At 45.9% G+C, this 12,917-nt stretch overlaps 1 protein-coding gene across 2 annotated transcripts in view; it reads left to right on the top strand.

The window, feature by feature from the left end:
- The window catches only part of LOC117221627 (protein Star), a 47,441-nt gene extending 38,857 nt beyond the window's left edge, over positions 1–8,584 (top strand). For both annotated transcript variants that reach the window (XM_033472728.2, XM_033472727.2), the window contains exons 3-7: positions 1,124–1,315; positions 5,493–5,706; positions 5,899–6,063; positions 6,151–6,342; positions 6,413–8,584. In XM_033472728.2, coding sequence (XP_033328619.1) covers positions 1,124–1,315; positions 5,493–5,706; positions 5,899–6,063; positions 6,151–6,342; positions 6,413–6,598 — 949 coding nt within the window. In that variant the 3' untranslated portion in view covers positions 6,599–8,584. The remainder of the gene's footprint in view (positions 1–1,123; positions 1,316–5,492; positions 5,707–5,898; positions 6,064–6,150; positions 6,343–6,412) is intronic.
- The last annotated feature ends 4,333 nt before the right edge of the window (positions 8,585–12,917 follow it).

Genomic DNA, 12,917 nt, shown 5'->3' with positions numbered 1-12,917 from the left:
CGTATCGTGCAGGCCAAGACGAAATTGCCCCGCGATAATCAACCTCTGAACGAGAGCGACCGGGAGCGAGAGCTTTTTTTAGCCAGAGGAAGGTTAAAGAGTGGTAAAGAGTATCGCGCGGACCAAGTCCGTTCGAGCTTTATTGTTCCATTTAGACTGCTTATCGTCCCTCACGGTTTTAATATGTTAAGTGCCTCTTCAGCGCGTACGGGCGCCACCACTTTGCGTCCGACATTAAACCTGCATTAAAGGCATTGGATCCCGTTGGACTTTCCGGCTTCTTTCTGCTCGCCTTCATTTTGTTTACTATCCACTGTAAGAGTTCCCCCCGTTGGAAATCGTTCCACTCTTCGGGGAGGCTGGCTCGAAATTTCGCCGCTTACGTTGCGCGAACGCTGTTGCACAAAGCCCCGTACAGCGGCTTTGTTACGCAAAATCGCGAATATGGAAATTGTAGAAACCATTACAGCGACTCTTGCCAGCAGTCTCCTGGCTCGTGCTGGAATATTCATTCGACAAAGTTGCATAATATCCGCGGAAATGGGAGTGCTTCGCGAGGTAGCGCGTTCATCGCACAAAATCGCGACCGTGTTGATTGAAGAAATAATTGCAGAATAATCTGGTGGACGGTGTGTCGAGAGAATACTCGCGTTATAAAGTTGCACGGCACCTGTTCATTTTTAACAAAGGGTGTCGCGTGGCTCCGGGAGCCGTGGAATCGGGAGCCGCGAGCCGAAGCTCTCGAGACGGCAAATACTGTTTAAGGTAGCTTTCAGTGTAGAATCCACGAGTTTGCAGAGCAATGGAGTTGCGAAGGTTGGGTCAGCATCCCACACGACCTGCCCGTGCCTCCTCCGTCTCCGACACCATTATTTTTCCTACTTTGCTGCCATAAACCGTGTGCGAGCGCGACACACACACACACACATACACAGACACACGCAGACGGTCGCGTGGAACGGCCGGAATAAAACGATCCGAGGGGTTCAGCCGAACCATTCTCTCTCGTAACGGTCTGTTTTCTTTGTTTTCCTCTCGACTTTCCCCTTGTCGCGTCGCCACGCTATCTTTTTATCAGGTCTAAGCACGTTTCTACAGCGAGAGCCGTTTTTCCATTTTACAGGATGGCGCCCGCAGGGATGCCGCCGGTCACCGGTGTCCTGCAGCCACCGGCGGGCTCCACGCTGGCCGGATCCACCATGTCCAGCCATAAGAAAAGCTGGTGGAGGAAAGTAGCACCTTGCTTGGCGTTCCTTGCCGCTTTTTCCACCGCCATGGCCTTGCTGCTCGTCTGGAGCGAGGCAGCGGCTTTGAGGTGAGTTACTCCATTTTCCCTCCATTAACCCCGGCACCGGCGAACTTCTTTTCTTTTGTCGCGACAGCCGTGTTTGCAATGACTATGCGACCAACGGAGCACGGTTGTCGGCTCATTTCGACTCGGTATATTTCGATCTAATTGCTCAATTGTCGGCAATTAAGTGACACGAATCGCCGTCGACAGGAAGCGTGTTTTCAAAAATGTGTTTCGAAAAATTGTTCGATGGAACCGAGAATAGTCGTAAAGAATTTTACAGTTGCGGAAATGATCCGTCGACCGGGTCTCTCGACAATTTTTCGAAATTGTCGATATTTCGATCGGTCGAAGATACCGTGTAAATCGACGACAATCGAGCGCATTGTAACACATCACTGTAACGAAGCAGCTGTTCTACTATACAAACGTTCGCATCTAAATTCCAACGTAACTGTTCAAACCCTGAAAGTTTTAATCGTATTACTATCATAATCTGCGTGCACGCTGCGAGGATTACGGCGAAAACAATCGACTTTTTCACGTCGGTAAACCGGCTTACTGGAAAAAGAAAAAGGTTTATTAGCGACGGCAAATTAAAGCGGAGCCCGCACGAAGTCGACGTTAATCTGCTCGGTCGAAGCTCGTTCATCAGCGCGTTTTCGCGAGACCAATCGACGAGGGGGGGAAAGAAACCTGGGGGAACGACGGGGACGTTAATTGAGCGGCAGACTTAATTCGGTGCGTTTTCGCTTGTTCGATGGAGAACAGGCTGGTAGCAGCGAGAAAGAGAGTGCAATAATATCGGTGCACTCGGGAAGTCCAGTTTACGGGGCTACAAAAATCTTTACGTTCTCTGGTGCGTTAAGAAATTACGAAACCGTGGGATTCCCCGACAGAACGGGTACCCGTAAAACTCGGTGAGGAGCCTTTCTTTCAGAGAGGGAGACGAAGAGAGAGAAAGAGAGAGAGAGAGAAGGAGAGAAAAGGAAAAAAGGCTCGAGAAGGTTTGAGCCGTCGTAAACCTTAATCGCCGGAATAATGGAACCGTGGGACAGTTACTTTGCTCGAGATTCATGTAATCCCGGAGAACTTCTCGAGATTGAGTTATATTAGAATCTGATTAGAGTGGAACCGACGGGTCGGTCCATCGGATTTTAAATAACCCGGGCTTCATCTCACGATTAGGATAACTCGCGGAGAATAAATGGTATTCGCAGCATCTTCCTTATTGTTCTCGGTGTTCGCTGGCAAAATAGACTCGAATGATAAATAACAGCGGCAGCAGTTTAAACACCGCGGGAAGTTCGTCCTGCGATTATCGCCGGATCTAACGACATTTTGTGTATACTTGTTTCTACCGAAACCGGCCAGACCGGTCCGCTTTTTAAACAAACGTTATATTCTTTACCAGTCGATTAGGAGTAATAGACAATTTAGCACCGGCAATAAAACACAAATTAACTTTTACCTAATATGCAATTGTAAAACTTCTGTTTTCGCGGTCTAGCGAGCAAGGGAGATGGTATAACTTTAGATAATGGAAACACGAGATTCCAAAGTTATTTCGCAACGGAGTGTTGACAAACGCAATCTAGCATAATCCAGGCATCTCGTGTGCTCGATAGAGTACGCAGTGTTAGCTAATTGGCGAGAATGCCGAGCAGAGCGTGGATTGTTTCTATTGGTTCATGTCTCTTTTATCTTCATGCTCATTTTCTCTTTCGTTTTCTTAGCGGATTATAGAATTAACTATCGTTAAGGATTTCCCGCGTTTCCGGCTGAAAGTGGAATGTGATCCAATTAAGGCATTACAATGAGAACAATTTTCATTCGTTCCTCTCTCACGGTATTAATCAGAGAAATCTCAATCCCCTCATACTTCTGTATTTCATTATGCATATGTATTTTGGTGTCGTTGTGAAACGAAACTTCGCTCGAAGCTGTTTGTTCTGTGCACGAGTGGCCGCACGGTTTTCCACACGCTCGCAAATAAGTCGAAGATGAATCGGGTCGAATTTTTAATTGACTTCGACCGACGGACAATAGAAGACCGCGGATCGATCGGTGGACGACGTATCTCTCTGCATCTGATCAAAAAGATGCAAAGTCGCGTTATTCGTTGTCACCCGACGAAGTTCCGGTCCATGAATAAAACATTTCCGTGTGGACCGGCAATTTTATGCATTTTCACTGTATAGGAATCTGTCCGATCCGACAGTGTCAAAAATGAAATTCCACGAACTTTTGTCCGCGTCACGATTCCGCGAAATAAATAGAGGACAGAATAGGAATCGTCAAGATTCAACGTTGTACATCATTCTCGTCTAGGAAAATCGAGCAGAGATTAACAACACCGGTCGCCGGGCAATTTATAATCTCAGTCAATTTACCGGAACAAATTGCCGTCCGCAAAATCGCGTTTGCCAAGTAAGAAGCGGTGCCATTGTCTTTTTCCCCTCGAGAGATCGACGCCGTTCCGCGGAGACGTTAGCCGGGAGAACGCGATTGTTAGACGGAGCTAATTACTAGGTCACTCGATGATTATCATCCTTTCCCTTCGCCGCGGTTGCGCCGAAGACTATTAACGTCGCTCGACAATGCGCTTACGAGAAAAACTCCGTTCAACGATGCTTGTTAGCGTCTAAGACGATTACTGTTAACGCCGTGCTTGCAACATTATGGAACCAACCACACTGCTGTTTAAAGTATTAATCTCCTTGAAACGGAATGTCTATCATTTTCAGTCTCGGCTTGCCGAAGCAACGCTTCTTCGGAAAAGAACGTTTAACGATTTCGTATCTCGCAATCACCGATATTATAATTGATCTTCATTGTTCAAATATTTTATTCACTCCTCGTTTCTGGTAACAACCTGTTAAGTATGAATTTAATTCCGTTCCTCGAAGTCGGAATAAGATCCTAAGAAATCTAAACATAGGCACGCAATAGATATAAAATATTTATATTTTATCTCTTCTTCCAAGAAACGAGTCAAAAGATGTCTAATCGTTGCAACTGCGAAAAAAGTGGTACATCATGGGGTTAAACGCAACATACCTGCTCGAGGAATCATTGAAACGATGAAACGGGGAAATTTGCACGAATATTATCAAATTTACCATCTTTATATTAACTGCAAGATCACGGCGCACGCTACGATGCGCTCTTCATTGTTCAAATATTTTATTCACTCCTCATTTCTGGTAACAATCTGTTAAGTATGAATTTAATTCCGTTCCTCGAAGTCGGAATAAGATCCTAAGAAATGTAAACGTAGGCACGCAATAGATATAAAATATTTATATTTTATCTCTTCTTCCAAGAATTGAGTAAAAAGATGTCTCATCATTGCAACTGTGAAAAAAGTGGTACATCATGGGGTTAAACGCATCGTACCTTTTCGATGAATCATTGAAACAATGAAACGGGAAAATTTGTACGAATATTATAAAACTTACCATTTTTATATTAACTGCAAGATCACGACGCGCGTGACGATGCGATCTTCATTGTTCAAATATTTTATTCACTCCTCATTTCTAGTAACAATCTGTTAAATATGAATTTAATTCCGTTCCTTAAAGTCGGAATAAGATTCTAATAAATGTAAACGTAAGCACGCAATAGATATAAAATATTTATATTTTATCTCTTCTTCCAAGAAACGAGTCAAAAGATGTCTAATCGTTGCAACTGTGAAAAAAGTGGTACATCATGGGGTTAAACGCATCGTACCTTTTCGATGAATCATTGAAACAATGAAACGGGAAAATTTGCACGAATATTATCAAATTTACCATCTTTATATTAACTGTGCAAGATCACGACGCGCGCGAACGATGCTATCGAACGTGTTAAATAACGCCTGCAAGACTATGGTCTGTCTTGACCCGATTAATCCGCAGGTTTTCGGAAAACCGTTTCGCATTGTTCTGGATGAAACGGGTGGAAAAGTGTGGGCGGTTATCCGAGCAGACGTTGGCGGTATTCGGTGCGCCGCACGGTTCCGAATGCATCGCGAAATTCAGTGGCCGACTCGGAACGAACAGCTTATCGGCATATGCGTTACGTGATTACGCGTCCTGCTTAATGAGGGTGCGGATTTGCATGTGCGCGCCCTTGCGCGTTTGCGTGTGCGTGTGCGTGTGCGTGTGCCGCCTGGATCGCGTGTGCATTGAAGCCGACATGCCGGTTGCAGGAGGCAGGCGTTCGACGCGAACATGACCAGGGACTACGTGTTGAACAGCGTCTCGATGGACAATCCGGAGCTGGTGGCGTACATCAGGGAGGTTCAATTGAAGCCGACCACCCAACAGGACCCTCTGAACGCCACGCAGACCACGGAGGAGAAGTATGTGTCGGGCTTAACCGAGGGAAAACGCGAGGGCGTCTACGTCGAGTACATTAGCAGGGTGAGCGGCGACCTTTTAATCCGTCTAATTGCTAGAAAATTAACCGAGACCTCCGACTGATTCTCTCCAACACCGCAATATTCTCCTCGGGAGATTGCTTCCCGCCCCTCCTAGGAAATAGCCTTCCTTCGCGGAATTTCTCGGCCATTTAGGCGGCGTTCATTTTCTTATTAGGATTCTCGCGTTCCGCAGATAGGAGCTGTCTCGGGGACGGGCTGGCTCGAGAGGAACCTCAGCTGGAGGGGTGTCCTCGTGCTCACCGATCCCAGAAGTTTCTTCGAGGCCCACAGGAGCACCAGGAACCCCAAGACCAGGGTCCTGCACGCTTGTCTCAGCACCGACAAGGATACCAAAGAGGCAAGAGTCCCGCGAACCATCAAGATCAAATCCTTCGAACTTCTAACGACGTTTTATTCGGGCATAACAGTTGCGCTTGGATTGCAGATTACTTATCACCAGGAGTCTGAGGTGCAAGTTACCAAACTGGGGGAGGGTCCGAACAGTCTGGTGTCCTCGGACGAAGGCCTGCCGACGACGAGGTTGAAGTGCTTTCCTCTGTACAGCGTTCTGTTGGCGTACAGCGCGACTACCTTGGACTACCTGAGCCTAGACAGCCCCGACGCGCAGGACGGCCAGGTGATTGTCTAAAATCTCTGCCATACGGCTACCAAACAATGTACGATCTACCCCTATTGTTTCTGCGCAGGTGCTCGACACGATCCCCTGGGAGACGACGAGGATATCGGTCCTCTCGATCCGATGGAGCTCGCAGCACAGCGAGATGGAGACAAAGACTCTGATCGACAAGATGACTAGCCGGAGGTACAAGCTGATGTACACAACCGACAATGGGAAGCTGATCTTCATGTACAACGCGTTGCTTAAGATTTGAACATTGACGACTCTGGCTAGGCCGCTTCTGCGTTTCCCGCGATCGAGAGAACGTTTCTACCGGGTGATCGAAGATCGTCCGACCGTCCGAACTTCTCCAACGATCAAACGCGATCCCGTCGATCTCGTTCTGACCGCTGGAACGTTTACCTGGAACGGATCTTCCATTTTTCCCGGCGTAAAAACGTGCTGTTTCCTTCGCGGATCGTAGAACCGGTCGATTCCTTCGTAGATCGGGCGAGGTTATGACAAGAACCGAGATCTCGAATTCCTTTGCTCCTCGAACGCGTGTGTACGATGCCTTACACCAAATCACGAGAAAGAGAGAGAGGCGTTTTCGTGCTCGTATTTTAGCGTAGGTTCGTTTTTAATCTGATGTTCAACCAGTCTAGACACCGGAACATTTTTACGGACTTAGATTTTTATTCCAAACGTTGCGTCGGCGACAGCCCGAACAGCACCCACCAAGAAGACATTCTAGCGAACGGGCTGTCGCAGTGATAACCGATTACTCTGATTACCTACACCACGGGCCTTACTAGCACGTAAGTCGATACTTAGCTAAGCTAGTTGTGTAGAACGCTGTGAACCGTCCGGATCTTTCCAGGTTCAGGTGGCTTCACCGCATCCTTTCCCCCCACTCCGATCCGAAGGAAATGATAAATTGGATCAGTTCTAGTTGAAGCTGCCGTACCTGAGAGAGTCGAGTCGCGTCCTCGCTTAGGCAACCTAAAGAACAGATTCAGAACTTCCAAGAGACACGTTCCGGGAGTTGTTCAAGTGGGAACGCGGCTTAACAGGGGGTTACTTTGCCCCATCGAGTTCGTGGCGCGGCCGCACCTTGCTTTTACGACGATGATCGAGTATTGCGTCGTGTTTCTGCTCCTTTTATTTATTTTAGTCGATCTTACAAATGACGATAATCCTGCTGATTTCATGCTGGAACGCTGCAATCCTGTTTGGTTCAGATCCCGATCCCAAGATCATCGAGTCGTTTTACGTTCAGTTATCCATGTCGAAGCAATCGTTAATTTATCTCGTTTTACTATTTTTCATCACATGACAATCCTCTTGTTGATTTCCTCACGATTCTTCGTTCAGTGTAGCCACACTGAACTCGTTCTGTTCAGTTCAAAGATCATCGATGCATTTCATTCGGTTGCCAAAGTCGACACATTCCCTAATCTACGTTATGACAAATGACTCAACTTATTCTGTCGTGTTCATTCGCTCGAGGAGGACCTCGTTTCCCTGCCACGATCCCAAAACGTCTCGATGTGGATCGAGGATGGTTTGCACTGGCAAAGTAACCCCCTACTCGGTTCACGGAACACGTTCCAGCGCGATACTTAATGATCAGACCGCGGATCTCGTTCGTCCACGATGGAAATGAAGTAGAACGCCGTTCTATTAGTTTCGATTTATGCGAATTACTGGGAGATCAGGATTCCCGGAAACGACGGGGAACATTTTTATTTTGCTCGAGAAGATCCGCGGTCTATTAATGATGCTCTCCCGGGGATGAAGTTCGCAGAGTTTATTAGCGGCCTTTATTATTTCGCCGGTCGGACTTGATAATTCGTCCGCACGAAGGGATAAAACGTTCGATTCTATTCCGATAGAGCTCTATCGCGCACGGGAGTCGGATAGATAAACGGCCGTCGAACATGATTTATAATACTCCCGATGACATGATTCGCTAACTTCTAGGACACGAGTCACGAAACTAATTCACAGTCTTGAAGCATAATTTATATAGACAGATGGCATATTTTTGTTCCACGAGCAAACTGTGGGATTTTCATTTGTCTCGTGACTTGTGTCATTCTCCTTCAGGGCCGCTGACATAACGGAGGATCGTTGTACATCCTCTACGATTGCGCGTGATGTTTTCCATTTTCGTTCGCCTTGTGACGTTTGTACGATTCATTCCGAGAGAACTGATTCTTTTGGAGAATAATAAAAGGTAGATATTTTCGAAGACTTACACCTCGCTGTCGGATTCAACGTCTTTCCATCGACACCCTGTTCCTGTCACAATGTGAAGATAACCTGGATTATTAAACATTACTCGAAGGTACGTATCTCTACAATTTTATTATTCCAATATGCATGGTATATTAGGGAAAATACCGAAGAAGATAGCACGGCTAAAGGCAGGAGTGCTTCCATTATCCTTTAATTAAAGGAAACTTTAATTTCTTTAAACCAATTGCCCTTTTTAATTGAAGTTCATGGAGGCCGAAAGTCTGGTCGGTTGATTGGCTTCTCGTATAATTGACTTTCATAATACAGAGCTAGACGAGGTAATTCTCTTGGAGAACAATAAGATATTAAAGTCTTCTTAAAGGAAGTCTTCCGCAGCGTCTTTCTTGTAATTGATCGTTCGAATTCTTCCTAAAAATCACGCTGATTCTCCTCTCTTAACAGAAATCGTTGCAAGTGCGTTAAGACAAACAATAAAGAAAGAAACTTCGAAAGATATTCTGTGCTACGTCTCACTTAGAGCCCTCCATCGTTTTCTTTCCGTTGCCTGTCCGCCATACCGGTGTTTCCACTTTTTCACGGTGTTCCTCTCGCTTATCTTTTCTCAAGAACGCCGTCTCAACTTACCCGCGAGCCCTTACATCTTTCTCTTTGTTTCGTCCTTCAATCTTCTTCACCTTCCTTCTCTCTTGGCGTCTCTGTCAGCCTCTGATGCATCGAGCCTCCCGTGCCGGGACTCGATTCGGACTTAAATTAAAACGACACCATAAATCATCGATAAAATATGTTAGCCCTTTCCCGGAATCTCGGAGTTGCACATTTTTCCAGCGGACGAAGAATTATTAGCGTATCACCCGAACCTGCACTTTCGAAACAGACTTTCACGCTCGGATGTTGCGCACTTTTACGAGCTGGAATTTTTCATTTTTGCGAGCGGAATTGCCGGCGAAAAAATCCTAGAAACCGGAGCAAAAAAGATAAAGGCGAGAGAGGCAGAGGAGAACGTTCGCCGATAACAGTTTTTCACTGTCCGTAGCACTTTTTTTTTGTAGAAATCGCGATTCGACGCGCCGGAGAAAAAGCCACGGCAGAAAAAATATTATGATCAGAAGCGTTCCGACATTCGAAGGTCGCGTTCGCCAGAATTCCGATTTCCCTAATGAAATGTTGCGGGGATCGTTGTCGGCGAGACACGCGCCATTTTCATCCACGGTTTCACCCTCGCGATCCGCAGGAACATGCGAACACGGAACAAAACCGCCGCACCTCTGCGACATTTTCAGAAAGCACGACATTCCAGCGACTGGAAAACCGCTACAGAAACAACTTTTTTTCCTTACTAAATGTGCGCTCGTCGATATCGCGAGGAGAGTGCGTTCCGGTTGAATAAAAGTCTGAAACTGACAAACAATGAACCCAAAGTTATATCGGTAGGTATTATGAAACAAACCGTACAAAAGCATTGTGATAAAACCACTCGACGAGGAAATGGTAAAAACATTCGTTGAAACTTCTCCTCGAATAATTTCATTTTCAATTTCGTCGAATTTTTATCCGCGCATTAAACGTATACTTGACGCTAACGAACGCAGGTGATAGATAATTCGATACACCCAAATTAACACTCAAAGCTTTCCCGAGTTTTCGCATGTAAATGCGAAATAAGCAGCTTCAAATTAATTCAGAAACCGGGTTTATATTTTCTCGCGACGCGATTAATACGGGATCAAACCTCGACGCTTTTTACGGGGATGGAGAACGAAATGTTCGCTCTGAGAGACAAAGCGTTTAATTAGTTTATTCGATTCGGATTTCGCAACGGTGTGGTTTTCAAAGAGAAGGATGCTTCACGGTAATTCTAGTGAGGAGACGAAAAGCCGTCGTTGTTTTATAAAATGGTGGGACCTTTTAAAGAGTAGCCGCCGGAAAGAGTGTGCGCGCGTGAGCGAGAGTGCGAGTCGCGTAATCCGACAGAGAATTTTCTCATCCGCCGGAGATTGAGTTTCGTTGATTCCCGGCGTCCAGTGCGTCCCTCATTCTCGATTCGAAAAATTAATTAACTCGACAAAGGAATCGGCCGCGAATCCTCGCGGTTCCGATCTCCTCGCGATACCGATCAATCGTCGAAAACTGGGTCGATCTACGAATAATGCCAATTTTTCGCGAAGCCGTGCTGTTTGTTCCTGATGAATTTCGCTCGCGTTATACGAATCCCTCTTCAGTCGATCCTTCCTTCTCGGTTTCGGATATAGAAATCTGTAACAGGTGACCCAAAAGAGACCGCGATTAGCAGGATGTCCTAGAAACTATTGCGCACTTGGAAACGTTCGATTCGTGATTCATCGGTCTTAGAAAAACTGATATCTATCGTCTAAATACATCGCATTATCAGTAGTCTCCCGTTCTAGTTTTGTAAACAATGCTATCCTTATTTTTGTCGGTGGTCTGTAGAGTCCATCTCGAACGGCGATAATAAATATCGCGAATATAGTACCGACTATATTTGCAATCAAGAATCCAATCGGTTTCAATAAAATATCGTTGCACGAAAATGACCGTGAAAACGTTGCGTCTAATTAAAATCACGCACTTATATTTTGTAGGATTTTCTTATCCACAATTTGACGAACGATAGAATGACTCCTTGAGAGTTTATCTCGACGATAAATTAGTATCGTATCACTCGGTTGACATAGATACGCGTTGCATCGATAGATTATGTAAAAGTGCAGCGAGAATATGCATTGTACAGTCCGGCTCAAACTGCACCGGAAGATTGCTTTCGGCGATGGAAAATGGCCTCGTCGCGTCGCGGCCATTTTGTAGCTTATCCGTTGCAGAATCGTCTCCCATCCGATTCACGGTTCTTCCTAATTGTTCGCAGCTTCGTCCGAACAGCTGATTTAAAGATGAAAGCCCGTATTTCAATCAGCACCCCGTGCTCGATCGAACGAACGTCATAAATGGACCAAATTGCCGTCAGAGTGACTAGATGCGGTGCCGGCCCGCCGCCATCTCTCTTCTCCAACTTCTGAAATTCAGAATTTCTAGGGATATTGAAAGCAATAAACCGGTGCTCGAACTTTCCTCGTCGCGTAGCGTTCGTACTCTGATGTAATTTCCGCGGGATTAGGTAAGATCGTGGCTTGGGATCTAATCTGCCCAAGAAATCAATCTCTGATAACGCTCCGTGGCTTCCTAGGACGTAACTTCGCCAGCACACTGCCGTTACAAAATTACCGAACGCGATGATTGCGCGCTATTTTGCACTTAAATTGCAATTTAGATTCAGTTCTACCTGCGTTCGCTTTTTCATTCGGAGCGCCTAACCTGTATTGTACTTCTACAAACACCGCTGCTACCTGACCGACTTATGGATCTTTCGAGAAGTTTTACCCACGTTCCTTTCCATATCTATTCAGTCCATATTTTGCTATTCGCTCGAGACTGCAATTTCTGCTAGAAAGCTTTAGCAAAAGTTGCATTATGCACAGTTAGAGTACCGCAAATGCGGCTTCAAATTTTCCATGATCGATGCACGTCAATGTCGATCAACATTTTCCTCGGCGAGCAGCAGTTCCTACGAGCTCGATAAGGATCCTAGGCTTGATAAGGATTGCATCGTCCCGGTATCGTCGGGAATCAAAGGTGGTCGCCATTGATTTACTGGCACCGTTTCATTGCCATTGCTCGCCAAACATCGCGGCGATTAAGATAAGTTCTGTCGCCAACTGATTTATCGGCAGGCAATGTGTGCATTCGCGCATCAAACACTCGAGAAAATCCTTTCGCCGATACGATCATAATCCGGCTATAAATTGTGTGTAGGCTTCTCAAACAAAGAAATTAATGAGCCGGCTCCCGGATTTTTCGCGATTTAAGCTTCGGCTAAATTGGGAACCGACCGTTCACGTTCCGATATAATTGTTTGCACAAAAAACATCTCCTCGTTAGCTTACAGACAGTGTCATTTTAGGGATTAACACGAAGCCAGCAATCGTCTTTTTTGGTCTGGGCAAATTCAAAGTTTCATTGTTATTAATAGACCGTGGATTAAAATCTCCGAGATAAGAAGAAATTTAATTGCCCAATCGGTGCGATCGAATGTCGCGAATTTTCTCAATTGCCTGATAAATTTCGTTCAATTAAAACGAGATCCCTGTATGCCGGCACCACCATTGTTGACCGGATTTTCGACGGATCGGCGCGTACAAACGACTAATTTGCAGCAGCCGTCCGTGCAAAATTTAATTGAATTTTCGTTTCACTTTGACGGCCCGTCCCGCGGCCGGCTCTGCCGATTTCCTACGTTCCAACTAATTTTGTTTCCTTCG

This window comes from Megalopta genalis, chromosome 7 (genome assembly GCF_051020955.1).
Source record: "Megalopta genalis isolate 19385.01 chromosome 7, iyMegGena1_principal, whole genome shotgun sequence".
NCBI classification, from domain to species: domain Eukaryota; kingdom Metazoa; phylum Arthropoda; class Insecta; order Hymenoptera; family Halictidae; genus Megalopta; species Megalopta genalis.
Note: the sequence above shows the minus strand (reverse complement) of the source record. Positions and strands in the feature narration are given on the sequence as shown.